General features: G+C 37.1%; 1 protein-coding gene across 1 annotated transcript; it reads right to left on the bottom strand.

Moving 5' to 3' along the window:
* Positions 1-9410: 9410 nt before the first annotated feature.
* Positions 9411-19864, bottom strand: LOC311301671 (uncharacterized protein; the record flags this gene model as incomplete). The annotated part of the gene is made up of 5 exons (XM_084426947.1): positions 9411-9515; positions 10280-10429; positions 13152-13832; positions 14663-14932; positions 18947-19864. 5 exons carry the CDS (start codon positions 19862-19864, stop codon positions 9411-9413), a joined length of 2124 nt encoding a protein of 707 aa, XP_084283073.1.
* Positions 19865-21523: the final 1659 nt, after the last annotated feature.

Below are 21523 nucleotides of genomic sequence, written 5' to 3'. Positions count from 1 at the left end.
TATTATTGTTAGTTTTTTATTATTGTCAGAAACACTGACCAACAATGTCCTAATTTCAACACCAGTCCTAATTTCAGTTAAAATGACAAATCTGCATTCTTACGTTCATTCATACTGTTACCAAGTTTGAGTTGAGTGAGAAGTCCCCCAGTAATCGTGTCCCACTGTTATTTCTGCATACATGTGAGTTTTAGTTTGTATTAATGTTACCTGTTGGGTTGATCTGCACAGGTCCATCACTGATGGGGTTTCTCTCAGATAACACATCAGCGCTGGTCGAAGTTTGAGCGTTATCAACTATTGGCTCAGTCTCTGGCACATCTGTGGCTGCAGTCGGCTCCGGTGTGGGTGTTTGTGGATACTCCTGCGATAACACATCAGTGCTGGTCGAAGGACGAGCACCGCTGCTATCCATTTCCTCAGACTGCATGTAGCCTAAGGAAAAATTTAAACTACCATCAGAAACATCAGGCTAAAACGGACATGAATCAGAGTGGTAATGACTAGACACTCACAAACAATAATTGTAGGCTATTGTGATTGTCACAACATTTGGTAGCCTTACTGAACACTATTTTATTAAGTTTAGTGACAGCATGGTGCAATAATTGGTACAGGCCTGGGGTTTTCAAAGTGGGGGCCGCAGAAAGTTGGGAACGTAAAAAAACGTAAAAATATTTATATTATTATGAGTATTGTTATGAAATAGCATTATAATAATTTGTCGCATAGCCTATCTGAACATTATACTTTTAATGCTAATCTTTTAGAGATGCACTGATTGATCTGCTGGTGACCGGAATTGGCCGATTTTCACATGATCGGCCATGACCGGCCTATCAGTCTGACATATGCCGATTGTATGCCGGTCAAATGCACTCGGGCGACACATGATTAACATCAACATCACGCAACATCAGCATCACATGTGCACACAGAACGCACATGTATGACTATGAAACCTCGTGTATTACGGCCATTTCAGAGCAGCAGTGAAGCGGGGGTTTCGGCGCCGAGTCTATTTATGCTGCGCTGCTCACGTTCAGTTAAAGTGAAAGCACACTTTTGATGGACAAAAAATATAAACATGATTTCACACAAAAAGTGATTCGATTCGCAAGCTCTAAATTCGATTCGATTTCGATTCCCGATCCGATTTTCGATTGTAAATTCAATTTCGATTCCACTCAATGAATATAGATTTAATACAAATCCTATAATTATTTTTTTAAAAGAACAGTGAACATAAGTTTACAAGTGGTTAATTAATAAAAAGAAATTAAGAGCCACAAACCTATAAAAGAGCTATAAACTCTTTTTATTTTAGGTACACTTGGGTACTTTAAAACAGAACCCAACTCTATATTTCAAATGCATACAATGAATAGACAGGATTTTGATGCAAGATGAAAAATTGATGCTGAAAATTGGACAAGTCAGAACAGTCGCATGCCTTGATCAAACAGGTTAACAATCCTCACATAAACCCATAAAATAACAACTCGCATATCATTTTTACCTGTGCCCTTCCTGTCTAACAGCTAGGACATATACAGAAACTGAATAAAGTTATCAAACAGATAAATGCCCAAAATGCCCAAAATGCAAAATGCCCGTGCAAAATCAGTTTTTGTGTGTGTTTTTAGTAATTGTTGGTTTGGTGTATTTGAGTGCTCATTGTTACAATTACACAGCAAAAGTTCAGTGACATTTTTATTTGTGCATGGCAGAAAGCACACAGTGAACTCCGAGAAAACGCTACGCTTGAGCAAACAGTTTGTGAATAGGCTACTACAAATGATGCTCGTGAAAGAGACTGTGAACGCATTGAATAGGATGTGTTTAGTTGGTGAATAGCATAGGCTATTATTACACAGTAGTGATAACGTTAAGCACACCAGAATGAAATATAATATTCAGAAGTAAACAGCATAGCTGACTTAGGTTGGCGACACACTGGCTGCGTGGCGTATGTGTGGAGTTTTCCATGTCTTTGCACACTAGAAACGTGTCTGACGCGGCGCTGCTGCTGCTAGGTGACATATGATAAGCCTCATTGGTGTTATATTTGACATATGGAGAGAGAATTGTGGAAGGCCTATACTTCATGTTAAACATAAATATATAGCAGCAAAGACAACGTCGGCAGTGTTGACGGCAAAATAGGCTATAGAATGTTTCGTTCTGTATTGACAGGTGCCGTATATGAAAATCGATCATATTTTTTTAAATTACATTTATATTTGCATTTATGTCAAAACCTAGAGACGTTCAAACATCTAAATGACATTTATTAATATGTATTTGTGTCAAAATGACATATACAGTAAACATCTTTTCCTATTCTATTTTGCCTAGAAACGCTTCCAAAGACGCTTGCGTGTCGCGTGAAATATAGGCTCGGTTCTATTTCTAGCATGTACGCGTTTGTGTGCAAGCTCTCTAACCTGTTAACATGGGAGCCGAAATAAAAACGGACACGCCACGCAGCTGAGACGCTCACGCCACGCATCCAGTGTGTCGCCGGCCTTACAGATTCAGTTAACATCCACAAATGAATAAGCGCGTCGATTCAGGGAGCAGTGCAAAGTGCCCGTGCAAAAGCAGTTTTTGTGTGTGTTTTTAGTAATTGTTGGATTCTTGGTAAAGAAAACACATTTTTACTCAAATTAATCAAAATGGATTTATCACGTTTTGGAACCAAACTATAATATTCAGAAGTAAACAGTGTAGCTGACTGAGTGTTTATGTCAGAATGTTTTTTTTTTAAACCACAACCTTCTAAGTGCTTCTTTTACTGATATATTTAACAATATCTTTTGCATTTCTCATCCAAACAACGTCAAACTTGGCACTGCACTTACTCGTGCCCGTAGCAAGACACCTGTCGAGTTTGAAATCCATTGGACTAATGGTTCGAGAGATATGCGAATAACAGACACACACACACACACACACACACACACAGACAGACAGACATTCCTGTAATATATAGATAGATTATATATAGACTAATACTTATTAAAGTTACAAAAGTTCTTTAGTCAAGAGCAGTGAGTGTTTTTCTCTGTTCCCTTTGTTCTTTGATTAACTTTAGCAACAGATATAATTAGTGGCTAGTGTGTACTGTCCCTTTAAGACCAGCCGCTGCTGACAGAGACGCGGATCTCACACGCGCTTCATTCTCTCACGAGTCACAACTCTTCACGTTCATCATAAGACTGCTCTTATGTTAAAGACATTTTGGCATAATTGTGTGTGTTACTGTTCGTTCAAAGAGAACTGAAAATTCAGCTTTGCATCACAGAAATAAATGATAATTTAAAGTATAATAAATTGAAAACCAATTATTTTAAATTGTAATAATATATCACAATCATAGTCTGTAAAAAAATGATCACAATATTACTTTTTTTTTTCTGTGTTTTTGATCAAATAAATGCAGGCTTGATGAGCAGAAGAAACTTTTTTTTTTTTTTTTACATTAAAAATAGTAATGTTTCCAAACTTTGTAGAAAGATATATATATTAAATATATCTTTTCAATTAGATTGTTTAAAAAATTATTTATAATAACTTTGTTTTAAACTTTGAAACGTTCCAAAACAGGAAGTAGCGCAATGCCTTGCTACGCCCACTTCCGGCATCAGACTGTTAGGCTGGCGCTGTCGTCCTCACACTGCTATGACGTACGGTTCTGCGGTTCTGCAGTGAGACCTATCTCGCATTTTGCGTCATATAATTGCGTAGGCTTGACATCACGATTGCGAAATGATTAATCATGAAGCACTAGTTGAGGTTATTTTGATTAAGATAAAACAAACATAAAATCTCACAGCATTAGCTATAAAATGGAGTTTGCAAGCCTATGAACAGTGGAGGAAAACTAGCACTGGCTTTTGGGTAATAGATAAATAAATATGTAAAAAAAAATCGATTCGTGGCGTTCGAGAATCGATTTTGAATCGACCACATTTTAAAAAACGATTAATCGAAAAATCTATTTTTTTGCCCAGCCCTAGACAATACTATTATAGTATTAAAATAATAGACAATAAAATAAATGGAGTTTCTCCATCTAAAGTATTTAAAGAGTTTTACCTCGAGACTGACGCTTCTTACAGAGAAACCGTAACAAGAGTCCAGCGGTGATCAGAACCGGAAGAGCCAGAGGGATGATCAGAGAAGAGCCTGAAAACACAGGAGAAATAAGCAGAGATTATGATCACTTTGAGCTCATTATATTAGAGTTATAGCCCTTTGTTGGTTACTAATGTCTTTACTCAAACCAATACTTTCTCCATTTCTTTGTCCTTGATTCTAACCCGTTTTCTCTTTCGTGAAATGATGTATGTATGGGACTAGTATTTCTTTTTTTGTTAAAGGGGACCTTTTATCTATTAAGCTTATATTTTTTTTAAGATTATATAACTTCTGTATGTAAAATTCTGTATCATTAAATGGTAACTTGTCTTTCTGTTGTTATTTTTTAGATGTTTGTTGTAACTATATGCTTAAATGTAATTCAAGATACTTTAGTAAAACCATGGTTATACAACCAATTTGTGGTACATGGTTTAAAAAATAATAATTCATAAGGGATACATAAAGCAGGACAGAATTCAACCATTAATGAAGAGAACTAAAAAAAACACTTAATCCAGAGTTTCTGAAAGGAATTAGACATGTGGAAACTACCGTTGTCCCACATCTTTTTGGCTACCTGGAGCTGCACGATTCTGGCTAAAATGAGAATCACGATTCTGAAAAGCTTTATTATTTTAAAGATCTACAAATCCTGAACATTAGGTTACCAAACAGGATAGAAACAAAATAATACACTTGCTTGAATCAGTCAAATTTAAATAAATGCAGTAAACAAAAATAGTAAATAAATAAAAAATGACAATTAAACATTGACAACATTCAAAGGTATTACGCCGGTCTAGACCTATTAAAGATTCTTAGCAAGAAACACTATCAACATTTTTGGGTCTGGTGTTGCGTTGAATAGCGTTGCTTTTATAGACGTTTGTTTCGTCTGGCCGCTAGTACTTTGTGATTGAGCAGTTTTGTTTTTAACCATCTCATACTGTAGTTTAAGATAAGTGTTTAATTGAGATAAGTTTATAATAACTTTGCTTTTCATTTATTACTTAAAGCTCAGTTGAAGTTACATTAAAACATTAAAAACTACTAGCCTAACTGATAAAGTTCACACATTATTTAAAACAAGTGAACAGTCAGTAATAAAATAAGAACAAATACACACATTACAAGCAGAGATGAATACTAAATAAAGTTTACAAAGTCTAACAGTATATTCAGGTAGCCTACAGAAATGAATAATTAAACTTAAATGTAAAATAACACTATTTGTCACTGTATAAATTAAATATAGTTTAATCTTTGTTAAAGCTGTATTTTATTGTTTTATTTATATCAATGACACAGAAAACAGTATAATATTAAGTGCTGTCACTTTAAGACTGCACGGATCGAAAAAAAAACTGACAAATATCCCTTTCTTTCTCAGATGTTCACATATGACATAAACGAGAGAATACTTGTCGAGGCGGTCATTTAGACCGGTATTTTGACAATTTTGTGTTTATGTGTCTGTTCGAGCGCTGTCTGAAAAGCGCCGCGCTCTCTCTCTGTGTGTGTGTGTGTGTGTGTGTGTGTGAGAGTCCCGGTTTTGGCTCTTCTTTGTTTGTGTAAATCATTGACAGTATATAAACGGTGTAAATTGGCAAGTCAATACACGTCCAAATGATGAACTTTCACTCTATGATGGTTACATTTAGCAGTTAATCCGCGAATCACATGCGTTACTGGCGAACCGAATCTAGTGAGATCTGTTCCACCCCTAACGCGTTATCTCGTTGAATATCATTGACAGAATCATACAAATGCATGATTAAGATCGCGTGGGGGGTTGAATCGAGATCGCGCGATCTTTTAACGATTAATCGTGCAGCTGGGACTGTTATTTCTGTAAGTTTTGATTTGTATTAATGTTGTTGACTTACCTGTCATGTTCTCAGCAGGCGCATCTGGGCTGGCGTTTGCCGCATTTAACACAGCAGCGGTGGCCCAATTTAATATTTCATTCATGTTGCCTATTGTTTTATATCTAGATAATCCGTTTGTACACTGTATACACTGTATTTGTAAACCGTTTGTACACTGTATTTCATTAACTGTACTGTGTTTGTCAGTCTGTGTTTGCTTTGCACTGTTACCAGCCTGTGACATCATGAACAGAGCTGGCGCGCATGTGACGTCACAGAGCCCGTCAAGGTCGAAGATCGAAGCTGCTGCCAAAGCTAGTTCACCTACAGGATTTTAAGCCCGATTTTGCAAATAACAGATGTGAATTATAGAAATGTGAGAGTGTGCTATGTTTATGCTAGGTTGATCACAGCTTTGATCACATTGAATATATTATATTTTAAAGTATATTAAAATAGAAAACCATTATTTTAAATTGTAAAATTATTTCACAGTATTAGTTTTTTCTGTATTATTGATCAAATAAATGCAGCCTTGATGAACATATGAGACTTCGTTCAAAAACATAAAAAAATTGTAAAGTTTCCTAACTTTTGACCGGTATTGTATGTATACCCATATTTATGATAAAAATTAAAGTAGAAATGATCAATATATTTTACATTTAAAAACACATATTTTGTAAATTAATAATAATATTTAAATAAAACAAATTGTTATGGCGTCTCCAGATTTCATTCTCATGGTCAAAAGCCCAGTAAGGAGTGTTGTAGTTGTTGTTGTAAGTTCCCACATTCACCAGCTGGGGGCGCTTCACCGTTACATGTTATGGCTAATTCACACTATCACCAGATGATGATTATACATCACATCTCAGATATTCCACGAATCCACAACCCGACAGACGAGAAAACCAACACTAACAGGCTTCTTTGAGTGCACGTCAAGTGTGAACAGAAGCTGTGTTTGTCTGAGGCGTTTGACAGAAACAGCAACTACTTTCCTGCAGGGCATGCTGGGTAATTATTAAGCCACATGCGTCCCAATGTGCATACTATCCACCCTATCTGCCCTAAATAGTATTGACAATTTTGTCACATACTATTTAGGATGGATAGTATGCACATTGGGACGCAGGCTTTGTTTTCTGTGAGCTTCTCACATTCAACAGCTGTGGATTATTATGAATTCATTTTAATAAGTAATTAGTCATTGACACTGGTGTAACCCTTACCATAACTCTTGAAAGAACTGAGTTTTAATGACAGATTGAGTAAAAGGTTTCCCAGCCGTGATGTCAGCGACTGTGTGTGTGTGTTTTCTGACGGGATGGACATAATTCAGGGCAAGAGCGGCTTTGTAAAAATAACCTGAGATCCTGCAGGTCCTTTAAAGGAACACTCCGACTTTTTGGGACTTTAGCTTATTCACAGTATCCCCCAGAGTTAGATAAGTCCATACATACCCTTTTCATTTCTGTGCGTTCTGTAAGTGTTATTTGACGCATCCACCGCTAGCCTAGCTTAGCACAAAGACTGGATGTAAATGGATAATGGTAGCATACTAATCCCAATAAGTGACAAAATAATGCAAACATTTTCCTATTTACATGTTGTGATCTGTATAGTCACAGCGTGTACAAATAACAAGGCTATATGAGACAGAGACCATTTTTAATCGTATAAATACTGGGAACTATATTCTCACTAGGCGTAGGAGCACAGCTAACGTTACTTGGGCGGAGTGATTAGCGCAGCACACGAGACGCCCTGTTGATGGTTCCGTAAACAAAACAAACGTGAGTAACTACAGGTAGCTAGTAGCGACAGCGGGACCATCGGGACCAACGCTACCCCTCTCTCCAGAGGGTCCTGGGGGTCCACCGGCACCGGCCTCTCCAGGGCGACCAGCAGGACCTCTCTCACCTCGGGCACCTCTTTGTCCTTCTTTACCCGCAGGACCACCTGGGCCAGGGGGTCCAGCAGCACCCTCAGAAAATATGACATGAAATTAAATGATTTGCGGTCAGACTCAGGAAAAGCCACACAGGGCAAAAGAGAAGCTTGTAAACACTGAATATAAGAAGTCAATATATGTTAAGTATTTGTTTAGACCAGGGATTCCCAAACAATTTTGTCAGCCGAACCCATTTTGGCCTAAAATATTTACTTCGAGTATACTTTGAAGTTAATATTTAAAAAATTTAACAACACATTCACATGTAAATGGTTATCTGATGTCACTTAATGGTCACTTGACACACAAAAAAATCATTTAATATTAATTAAATGATTAATATAAACCAGAAACCCTGGTTTAGACATTGTTTGGAATAGACAATACTTACAGAAGGACCTGGAGGTACCAGCAGCACCAGGGAAACCAGTAGCACCCTATTAAAAACAAAGACACTCGGAAACTGTGCAACAGAAACATGCTATGCAATATCATATCAGAGCAATACACCGGCCACTAAAACAAGTATTGCTACATTTAGTATGACTGTATGTGTATTTAAACAAAATATCAAACCAATTTAAAAATGAACTTAGAACTGACTTTAAATCAGATAAGTTTAATATTTTATGCAATGGAAGTTATGCATTTGTTCTCCAAATATGCTTAATTGCTAAAATGTCTTGAGGTCTTTGAATAAATAGCCCCTAAAAGTCCAGAATATTAGACTAAACCTAAAACCATAATTTCTTTTTTATATGAAATAAAATAAATGTTAACTGTTGTTGTGCTGTACGTGGATGCACCGTAAGGTTTGCTAACTAATTTTGTTGTAAGTTATGCAATGACAATAAAATTGATTTCTTTTTAAAATAAATGTAAAAAATCTTATTTATCTTATTTGATTTTGAGCTAGTCGCTAAAGCAACAATTTAACGTAATAAAATAACTAAAACTGAAAATACATAAAATATAAATAAATAATATATACTGGAACTATAATAGGATCTCAATAATACTAAAATAACACTGATAAAAAAAAGTAAAAAAAAGTTGTTTTAAAAGAATAGAGACAAGGCTTTGAATCGTGAGTAATTTCTAATATCTAATTTGGTAATAAATGACGGATAGCATTGAATCTTACAGGAGGTCCAGCACCACCGCGAGCACCCTTAGCTCCAGTAGCACCAGCGGGTCCCTGTTAAACACAACAACCGATGATAAGGATATTATATAGGATGGACATCTATTTAAGCACAACAGAAAAGTAATATGTAATATGAAATACCTGTGGGCCGGCGGGTCCGACGGGTCCACCAGGTCCAGGAGCTCCAGCATCTACCTTGGGTCCGGTGTCACCAGACGCTCCCTTAGCACCAGGTTGTCCATTGCCACCCTGCATTCAGAACAGAGACACTTACGCTCAGTGATTTTAAATATCACACGGTAAGAACTGACTGACAAATGTGGGATGAGATTGTTATACTTACAGGAGGTCCAGCAAAACCGGCAGGTCCAGGGGCACCGACCTCTCCGCGCTCACCCTGTGAAGATACGACACAGAAATGTTTCAATGACTTGCAATAAATCACTCACATTCTGTAAATTTAAATGCAATGCAATCAAGTAAAGCCTGACATATCAGTTAATAGTCTGAAAAATCCATTTAAACTAGTGCTGTCAAATCGATTAATCGCGATTAATCACATCTAACAATTTAAAAAAAGTTTATTTACATAATGTGTGTGTATATATATATGTCTATGTGTATATACTGTGTATATATGCACACACATGTGTATATGTACATGAGATGTAAAAAATTATACTATATATACACACACAAATTATCTAAACACAAACTTTTATGTTTAAATGGAACAGTTTATGTTAAACCTAAAAAAAAAGGAAAAAAAAAACAGAGGCACAAACTGAGCAGAAATATGCAATTTGGTGCATTTTGCGGATATTTATATGGCCAAAAAGTAAGATGAAATTCTGATAGCTTGTAATATAAATCAATGAGATCTTTATGAATGTATGAGACTACTTCCATGAAATGCATATAAATATCAGCTGTCTGTCACAATCAGATGACATAAGACATGTAATAGATTGTGAAAGGTTTTTCAGCAAAGTTTTGAACATGTTGATGATTTAGCGGCCTTAAAAATGTGTAGGGTTTTTAGGGTCATAAATAAGTGCAGTTACAGAGCAATGCTGATCATAAACTGTGTGTGCAATTTAGCATTTTTTTGTGTTTATGTCCATGTTTCATGAGGTTTTCGGGAGCATCCTAATAACTTACAGGGGCACCACGAGGGCCAGTCAGTCCTGGAGTTTTATATGGGACCGGTAGAGCCGGCAGGTCCAGGGGCGCCACGCTCACCGGGGAAACCTCGGTCACCCTGCGTGACACATTTAGAAATATCATTCTGCTGTATTTCATCCCAGCTGACTAACAGAAACGGTATACTAGAGCAGTGAGGAAAGCGGGAAGAGGAAAAGCCACCATATTGTTTAATAAAAAAATACATTTATTGAGGTGTATCATTTTATTTATACACCAAAAATACATACAGGTGAAACTCGAAAAATGTGAATACCGTGCAAAAGTTTGTGTATTTCAGTAATTCAAATGAAAAGGTGAAACTAATATATTTAGTATAACTATATACATATGCATGATTATACTTTTCAGAGGGCCGACATTTCTGTATTTAAAATCCTTTTTTTTTTTATTGATCTCATGTAATATTCTAATTTTCTGAGTTTTTGAATTTGGGGTTTTCATAAGCTGTTAGCCATAATCATCAAAATTATAACTTTTGCACGATATTCTAATTGTTCGAGTTTCACCTGTATATATAAAGCGATATATCTATCTTCTCAAAACTTTTATTTAAAATAAATCAAGATATATTCCTAGAATACTTTTTCTGCTTCTCAAGTGAATTTATTTTGTTTTAAGGATGTTAAGATATTTTTCCTGAAAAACAATGCTGACACTAAGAGAATGATTGTTTTTTTGCAGTGTAAGCATAATAGTAGTGATAGTAATAGTGAAAATAAGGTAGAAATAGAAGTCAGATTGTTCTTATAGTTTAATAGGTGAATTGATTTAGAAAGAGATACTCACTCTTGGACCAGAAGGACCAGAAGGACCAGAAGGACCACTTTCACCAGGAGCGCCCAGTTGAACAGTGAACATAACTAGATGTACCGCATGGCGGTACAAAATATGACCGCCGCTCAGGCCTGCACTGGCTTTCCACAAAAATAAATGACGTGGAGCAATTTGGCTGTATTGCGTGTTTATGTATATAAGTTGTATATTTTAAAAGACTGTCTGGAGTATTCCTGTGGATCATGGATAATTTAGAGTTTTGTAATTATTTGCTATTACTATTAAAGTTTTATATCAAAAGTCATTAGTTTAGACACTTAACATCCGTAATGTGAAAATGTCACATTCATAACAGTGGTTTTCCCTACATAATGTATTATAAAAATGAGTTTCAAAAACACACTTATTGTGTTCAAGCAAGTCTTTTTCATGCTACATTGGTAACAACAAACAGCTTTTTAAACAAAAAAACAAACAAAATTAAACTCATTCCCACTGTACCTAGTAGAACACTTAAGTAAATGTCCCATTGAAATTAATACAGTGTACACATAATACATTTTGGTCTGTACCATGAAGAGAAAACTGATTCAACTATATAAACTATATATTTTCTGAAAGCGTAGACTCTCAGGATGTGATCTAACATGGCATGAAACATGTCCCACCCACCTCATTAGTATACTGCCCAAGCATAACACATTGGGTATTGGTAAATCGGGTATATGGCTGGTAGTGGCCCCCGGGGACCAAACGATATTTTTCCGTAAAAGTCTAGTGGGGCTACATGCCCACCAAATTTCATGTTCCCCGGTGTTTCGGTGTCCCTGGTATCGTTGACGAAAAATTCAGTAGATGACAAAAAAAAAAAAAAAAAAAACTTCCCTATATGACAATCCCTATATGACCGCTTTCGCTAGCTATGCTAGCGGCGGTCATAATGATGATACAATCGCTGTGCTCTCAAAGGGGCAAACTGCACAACGGAGGATTTGGGCTGAATTAATGAGCTTCTTTAAGATGATGTGAGATTAATCAAGATTTGCATGCCCTGTCTATGTATTTTTTGCATTCATGTACTGTAACAGTTGGTTTAGTAATGTGCACGTGAGCTGTATTTTGACTTACAATTATTGTTGGCTCATTGTGGATTGCTTTTGTACCTCTTTTGTAAGTCGCTTTGGATAAATGCATAAATCTAAATGTAATGTGAGTAACCTCATATTACTTGAGAAACTACATGGAATATTGTACTTTTAAAATTCATTAGTTACACTGCAGGACTATTTAAGTAAATGGTAAAAAACTTACATGAAGACTTTTGCAAGACAATGATTTTGCCAACACTTTATTATGCCAAGTAAGACATGTTCCTGGATTAACATATTTTATTGATCCTGGAACAACATTCCTGTCTGAAAATGTAGTCCTAACCCTATAACCCTACCCATAAAGTCTCCCTAAAACCAGAGGGAAATGATAGGAGAATAACACTGATGTAGAAGCACCTCACCTTGATTGTAAGCCTAAACTTGACATAAAGTGTAAACTTAAATCTGATTGGTTGATTGGAATGTTGTTTCAGGATCAACAACGATGTTGTACTTGGTGAAATCACGTTCACCTTGTAGCAACTAAAATAGCAATTTAATTTGCTCATATACAGGTACAAATGCATATAGGCCTATACATAACTTAAAATCGTGCATTTATGGACATGGTGTTAACTACCCGTGAAATGTTTTTTCTTATATATTCAAATCTTTAAATCAAATGTTGATGGTGCCAAAACTTTGTTCAACAGTTACACAATGTGCAGGGAACATGTTTTCTTTTCAAACAGTTATTTTTCGTTACTTCAGTGCATGATTATATGTATTTGTTCCTCTGAAAAATAATGTCCTTTCAATAATATCAGCCCTTTCTTCTAATGTCCTGTTGAATGTTAAAATGTCTCCTACACATGAAATCTCTCCAGAAACTGGCGTCACCCACAAATCATTCATGTGGAATATCATCCAAGCTTTTGAGAAAAATGGCTGACTGGTTTTACTCTCTGTGCTTTAGAGATAAAGAATCTGACCCAATACTTGCGAAACTTCTCATCCCTGAATCCATATATCATTGGACTGAGAAATCGTGGAATGATGTAGACCAGAAGAAAATTAACATAACGTATCTCTAGTCCATACATCGGAAACAGTTGTATGAGCTGAGCCTGCATGGACGGCACGACAAACGCCAACATGCACAAAAGCAGCTGAACCCCATGGAGCAGGACTGTGTTACGGGCCTTCTTGGCCAACACCTGGTCAGTGGAGACCGCACGGGCCGTCAGCATGATCTTACAGTACGTATAAAGTAAAGACAAGAAGACAAAAGAGAAATACACACTATCAAACACGCAGTTCTTGTAATAGATCGAGCGGTCTCGGAATAGGAGCGATTGGTCGCAGAAAATGGACGTGTGGAAGAACAGTGGTGGTTCTTTGGCGACAGTGATGAGAAGATCGGTGAGCGGAGGAGTGAAGCTCAGGAGGAAGATCCCCCCGATGATCCACACGGTGCGTGTGACTGTGCAGATGTGGCTGTAGTGGAGCGGGAAGCAGATGGAGATGTAGCGCTCCAGGGCCATGCCGGCCAGGATGAGCGGTGTGGAGCGGGTGGTCATCACAGCGGTCATGATCAGCGGGCAGCAGGCCGATGCCAAGATCTTTGAGAAGGCATAACTCACCTACAACAGGAGGAAAGGGCCACAAACAATATACATATTAGACACTGACATTGTTTCATTATACACTCATGTATTAGCATCTTTGTTTTCATCCATTAAACTTCTACTCAGAGTTTTCAGATTTTCAACTTGATTTTCTTCATTATTAAGTAAACTTAAACAGAAAAAAGTGAAAATTGTATTTAGCTTTCTAAAAACAGACAAAAAAAATGTATTTCACAAGTTAGACAGGGTATATTCATTTTATAGACTTTTATATCGTTTTTTAAAACACTTTTCAAAAGTTTTTTGTTTATTGGAAATAAATGTATACTTTTATTCTGCAACAATACTTTAAATTGATTAAAAATAAATGTCAGTAAAGACATTTAATATGTTACAAAAATTTCTACTCATCAAAGAATCCTGGAAAAAAAGGCTTCACGGTTTACAGCACAACATTGATAATAATAAGAAATATTTCTTGAGCAGCAAATCAGCATATTAGAATGATTTCTGAAGAATCATGTGACACTGAAGACTGGAGTAATGATGCTGAAAATTAAGCTTTGCATCACAGGAATAAAATACATTTTACAATATATTCAAATGAAAAAGAGTTATTTTAAATCGGAATAAAACTTCAGAATATTCACAATATTTTTTTACCATATAAACTCAGGCTTGGTGAGTATAAGAGACTCTTTTGAATGGCAGCATACTTTAAACTGGCTAAACAAAATACATGCTTTGATATTTTGCTTCCAATGCAATGACATTCAGGCATTTATAAGTGTAGCTTAAGTGTCTTTTAACTCATTTTTGGCCACATATTTAATCTTAATACTTACCACATACAAGGCGGTTACCAGTGTCAGTTGTACGGCATCATTAATGACCATGCAGATAAACATGATATAACGTGGATCTTCATAGAAGAAACTGTGCTTGCGGAAAGTGGACACCATACTGTAATTAAGGCCACTGAGCGCCAGCCATACAAGCATGGCCACAATGTTTTTAGTGAGAGCAGCGCTGAAGCTGTCCCGCGGTATGACGTTCAGAAGGAGTAAAGTAGAGTTATCATACTCTGAGACAGCACTGGAGTTCATGTTCTCAACCTGACATGATAAAGCACACATTATAGACACAGTATGTGCAACTACACTCAATATAATTGGCTATACATTCAGCATCAGTAAGTAAAGCTAAATACAGAAAAAGACATATTAAAAGACATGCATGATAATGATTTATTATAGTACCTTTTAAGCAAGTATATAAAAAAAAATTAAAAAAAAATTTTTATATTGCTAGAGCTATACTGCTGCACAATTAAATAAGACCACATAATTAGACATGTTTTTGTTTCCTGAAAGAATGAATGTTATTAGCCAGCCTTGTGGCAAAATATGTCCCTGTGTAATGGGTATTATCCAAATTGCTTCATTTTAAGAATGCTAACTAGAGTACAGCGATGTTGGTTAGTCAAGTCCCCTCTCACCTAAAACACCCCCTGCCCTTCCCTGACAGTCCCAGTCTGTGTTGAATCTTATATACTGTATGGATGTGATATAGATCAAGGTGGTTGATTGGAGAATGCCCTGAAAACTCTTCAGGGGTTTGACATTTTACTCCATAGCACTGGTTTGTTTTTTCCCATGCATGGGGAAAAGGATGTAAACAGAGGTGTAAACCAACACATGTTAAATTAGCTTTTAAAGTCTGTCAAGTTGACCACTGTGCCTACAGCCATACTAAAATAGACATCAAAATATTAAAACTGCATAAACACTATAAAGCACAAGAAAGAGAGAAAAGAGACATTAAAACACTGATAAGAGGACTTAACCTTAGACTATAAGAGCAGTAAAAAGCCTGGGTAAAATATTTTTTAACTTGGATTTAAATTCAAATTCTGATCAAACTAATCTGAAAGAAACCGGTTGACTATTACACAGTTTTGGCCCAGAAATGGAAATGGAGCACGATCACCCCTCAGTTTAAGTCTGGAACTTGGAAGGGTTAACTTTGCTCAGATCAGACAACCTCAGAAATCTAGCAGATGTATTTGGATTAAAAAGGTCAGAGAGGTATTGAGGTGCCGATCCGGTCAGAGCTTTAAATACAAAAAGTCAAATTTCTTGTCAGAAGCCTGGCGGCTGCATATCTCCCGATTGAAGACGATTGATTTACTTATATCGTAGTAAAAACATGTTTTATTTTCGTAAGGGACGTAATACACACATGACGACAGGAGGGTGACGGCGATGCACAAATCTAGTTACTATAACTATAACCTCTAGTTACTCCTCCCACTTCTGCTAGTTTACTGAGATATCTTATCCCGTGCAAAATGGCTATTACTATTACAGACGTCCTGTGGTAAAATTACTGTGGTAAAATTACCCTTGTAAAGTGGATCCTGTCCGAATAGGAACAAAGGAAAAGGGATATGTAGAATTGCACAAGTGCTACTGCTAAAGAGTGCAATGTCAACACAGCCTGTTACCTTGATTCAAATTTCTCATAAGCTTAAGTGAATTGGCCTCGAGAGAAAAATTATAATGACATTTTTTGTCTAAAGACTACATATAAAATAGCTACCAAAATTAATTTCGGTAACTGCAGTTTGACTAAAAGTAATGACTAAAAGTTGACAAAAAATGCAATGACTTTTCTTCAACTAAAACTAGAATAAGACCAATAAGCATTTTTGTCTGAAGATGAAGACTAAGACTAAATCAAAAATGGCTGGCATAAGGAACACTGGGTTGAAAGTCTCTTCACATCGTGATAGCAATCACCAAGTTAATAGGTCTAAAGGATTATTAGGAACACCATACTAATACTGTGTTTCGTCACACCCTTTTGTCTTCAGAACTGCCTTAATTCTACGTGGCATTGATTCAACAAGGTGCTGAAAGCATTCTTTAGAAATGTTGGCCCATATTGGTAGGATAGCATCTTGCAGTTGATGGAGATTTGTGGGATGCACATCCAGGGCACGAAGCTCCCGTTCCACCACATCCCAAAGATGCTCTATTGGGTTGAGATCTGGTGACTGTGGGGGCCATTTTAGTACAGTGAACTCATTGTCATGTTCAAGAAACCAATTTGAAATGATTCGAGCTTTGTGACATGGTGCATTATCCTGCTGGAAGTAGCCATCAGAGGATGGGTACATGGTGGTCATAAAGGGATGGACATGGTCAGAAACAATGCTCAGGTAGGCCGTGGCATTTAAACGATGCCCAATTGGCACTAAGGGGCCTAAAGTGTGCCAAGAAAACATCCCCCACACCATTACATCACCACCACCAGCCTGCACAGTGGTAACAAGGCATGATGGATCCATGTTCTCATTCTGTTTACGCCAAATTCTGACTCTACCATCTGAATGTCTCAACAGAAATCGAGACTCATCAGACCAGGCAACATTTTTCCAGTCTTCAACTGTCCAGTTTTGGTGAGCTCGTGCAAATTGTAGCCTTTTTTTCCTATTTGTAGTGGAGATGAGTGGTACCCGGTGGGGTCTTCTGCTGTTGTAGCCCATCCACCTCAAGGTTGTGCGTGTTGTGGCTTCACAAATGCTTTGCTGCATACCTCGGTTGTAACGAGTGGTTATTTCAGTCAAAGTTGCTCTTCTATCAGCTTGAATCAGTCGGCCCATTCTCCTCTGACCTCTAGCATCAACAAGGCATTTTCGCCCACAGGACTGCCGCATACTAAATGTTTTTCCCTTTTCACACCATTCTTTGTAAACCCTAGAAATGGTTGTGCGTGAAAATCCCAGTAACTGTGTTTATGTTCATTATTGTTGTAATGTTATGTGCTTTGAGACATGATGTAGTTTAAAGCAGAACTCTGCAACTCTAGCGAACTCTAGTCACTTCTTCGCTGATTTTTCCTTTTGTTGTCGCATGTTTTCCCCACGAGCTCCCCCTACAGCTGTGGGGGGGGGGGGGGGGGCGTATATTTCACAACACTGTCGTAAAAAACTCACTTGCGGCGGCCTCCTCCCCCTCTCTACCGCTGCTCATGTGCGTTTGTTATGATCGGAGCAAGCCAACTGTATCATGTGGAGCTATGTCTACCGAGGTGGGTAATCTGGTAATACATCATACATGCATGGGTGTTTATGTCGAATTGCCGTAAAGCAATTTGTGTTTCGCGCTCGTTCTAGTTCTCGCTTCTCACGAGACTTCCAATTTCTATCTTGCCGGGACGGTAGTCCCCAAGTTGCAAGGTTGGTTTTCCACCTGGGAACGCTGGGGGGAGCGGGGAAAGTCACCAATATCACCAGAACAGGTTGTTTAACCATTCAAATGATTTCTAGACAGTTTTATTAAGTTAAAAAAGTTACCAAGTTCTGCTTTAAAGCCGTCTCTCGTAACTCTTTTTTTTTTTTGCTCCCTGCTGTATGTGTTCATGTGTTTTGAAGGAGGTGTGGCTTTGGAGACTAAGTTAGCTCGCTATTGCTAGTCTCTCCCAAAATTGTCTACCCGATCTTTAATAAACAGTTTATAACATAAATTAGCTACTACTTCTGACTATAGAATATGATTACACAATTTTTTTTTAAATAATGTTTATTGTTTTTAAAGAATTTCTTGGCAAATGTACAATTTACAACTTTAATGAAAAAGTTAGTTTTTTTAACATCTAATATTCTATTTATAGACGATAAAACCAATGATTATATACACTTTAAAAAGTGGTAACCTGCAGTTGTTACCTTAAACTATTCCACCTGATTTAAAACAAAAAATTTGTTTTGTTGGTATAGCTTCATGTATTTAGACCATTTAGGCTTACCATTTTAGGCTACCAATAAATAAATAAAACCATATAACACAAATCGACACTTTAAAAACAACGATGGTCTATATGCATGTCTAATTATAATATATAAAAAAAATGTATACATAAAGCTCGGATTTATTCAAAATAATTAGGAGTAAACATTTTCAGAATATCTGGGAATTGCTAAACAATACATGTGGAATCATTCAAAATTTAAAATTTGCCAAGACAGAAACACAATGCGTCACATATCAGATTCCAAACCCTTGGCACATTATAATATTAGAAACCTAACGATCCATTTAATCTTCTTCACCTTTGCATTCTACTCTTGTGTCTACAGGGCGACCACACACAAAATACCTCTTCAGATACTTGCGGAACTTTTTATCCCGCACTCCATATATGATTGGACTCAAAAAGCGTGGCAAAATATAGACAATCAGATAGTTGGCAAAGCGAATTTCTAGGATGCGTCCCGGGAAGATGATGTGTAAAATGCCCTCCACACCGGGAGACACGTAAGAGAGCAGGCACATGAACAACTGCACCCCGTGGAGCAAGATGGTGTTGGTGGCCCGCTTGGCGGACGTTCTCTCGGTGGAGAGCGCACGAGCCGCGAACACGACCCGCAGATACGTGCACAGCAGCGTGAGGAACACCAGCGAGAAATAAATCCCATCGAACGCCTGCCGCTTATACAGCAGCACCGGGTCTTTGAACACATTCGGTCTGAGACAAAAAACAGTGGTTTGAAAGAAACTCAGAGGTTCTGTGGCTAAGGTCACGAATAGGTCAGTGATGTCAGGAACCACAGATACAAACCAAATGGCCCCTATGAGCATGTAGGCACGGCGCACGGTGCAGATCTGGGCATGGTGTAGAGGATAGCAGATAGCGATGTAGCGTTCGAGGGCCATGCCGGCCAGGTTCACAGGTGTGCTGCGGGTGGTGAACACTGCCACCAGGATAATGAAACAACACACTCCTACACTGATAGTGTACAAGGCGTAACTGACCACAAACAGAGCAATGGTTACAGTGAGCTGCACTGCATCATTAATGACCATATGTATGAAGAGAATATAGCGAGGGTCCTCGTAAAAGATTTGGTGTCTGAAGAATGTGGCCACTACACTGCCGTTGATGTAGCTGAGGAGGAACCACACCAGGACCACGATGAAGTTCTTTATGAAGGCTGTAGTGAACGTGTCTCGCACGAGTTGTTGGCCCACTGTTGAATTCATCATTCAGGGCTTGAGTCTGAAAATAAAAAAAACAACAACATAAATGCATGACAAGATTGCCAATCATAAAAAAAGGTAAAGCCTTTTTTAACAACTTTTAATATTTCAAGATATTGTTTGTGGGGTTTTAGACATACATATTTATATTTATAAATACAGATATATTTATATTTTTAAATATAAATACATTTAAAAAAAAGTTTTTAAACAATGATTAATATTTCAAGATATTATTTGGGGTTTTACACAATATTTATAAATACAAATATATGTGTATTTTTAAATATAAATAAACTTTTTAAACGTTTAAAAGTTTAACAACAACCGTTGTATTGTTTGGGAGTTTTATACATTTAAATTTCTTTTTCAGTTGGATAATGCTTTTATCCAAAGTGACATTGCATTTAATATACATATTTGATCATATCTACAAGAACACACATAAATATGGTGGTGCACCAAATAAACCACTGAAAAACATATTGCATGAAAACATTAAATATTAATCTTATCACATGTTTTTAAAAAGCAGAACATGATGATATTCCTATAAAATTATTGTATAAAACTCAAATAATGAATTATGCATACAGGTCATTTAAGCAAAACATTTTGGGTTAATGATGTAGATAAAAACCATCAACTAAATTTTTTTTCTTCTGTTTTTAGTGCTTTTGAAAATAAGCAACCATCCAGAAAATAAGTAATGTAGCAGAAATCACTATTCAGTCAAGATGTCAGTAGCATATCATTCATAGTTAGCACAAAATTAATGAATAGAAATAGAGCGAATGAATGGAAAAAAGACCTGCAATTAGGTAACTAGTCAGACCCCAGTACTCACCCTTGTCCAGCACTCGCCCCTGTCTGGCAAGCACCAGCACCGGTGAAGACATGGCAGCTTTTTAAATGCTCACACACTCTGATTGTAGATCATGACATCAGTTAGGCCCTATGTCACTGGGGGAAATAAAGGGGGAAAAAACACAAAGGCATAGGAAAATGTATATTGGAAGAATTCAGACAGTTCTTTCAGTAATTCATCCTGGTTTCTTCTACAGCAGGATCAAGTCAGACAGAAATAATTATCTGAATGTACTGCACTTCATATGGAATAGGCCATTTTTGTATGGCCTCCATATATAGAAAAAGGTTAAGCAGTTGGAGGATGAGAATAATATATTTGGAGGCCATGGAAAAAATGACCTAATAATTGTCACATCCTCAGTCACCAGTCCATCACCTCTGCACACTACATTTCCCAGAATCCTCCCTGCTCACCACCTGCACACACTCCACCATCGCCCACACCTGCGAGCAATCACCCTTGTTATCTCACCCTATATTAGCAGTCACCATCAATACCACAGATCAGTCGTCAGTCACTCTCCTTTAGCTCCTGTTCAGCCATCTTTAATCACATCAATATCCCTGTTATCCTCCAGCTAAGTTACCTACAAACTATCTGACTGCAGTTATACTCAACCTTCTCACTCTCCTGCTCACGCTTCCAGTTCCTGCAAAGGAAACATCTGTGTTCTGCTACTTACCTGTGTTGTCTCCTTCTGTATTACTGTGACAATAATCAGCCATTTTTCTATATCTATCTGGTCAAAAGTTTGGAAATGTTACTATTTTTAATGCTTTTGAAAGTCTCAT

The sequence above is a fragment of the Rutilus rutilus genome (genome assembly GCF_951802725.1).
Source record: "Rutilus rutilus genome assembly, chromosome: 12".
Classification (NCBI taxonomy): Eukaryota; Metazoa; Chordata; class Actinopteri; order Cypriniformes; family Leuciscidae; genus Rutilus; species Rutilus rutilus.
Note: the sequence above shows the minus strand (reverse complement) of the source record. Positions and strands in the feature narration are given on the sequence as shown.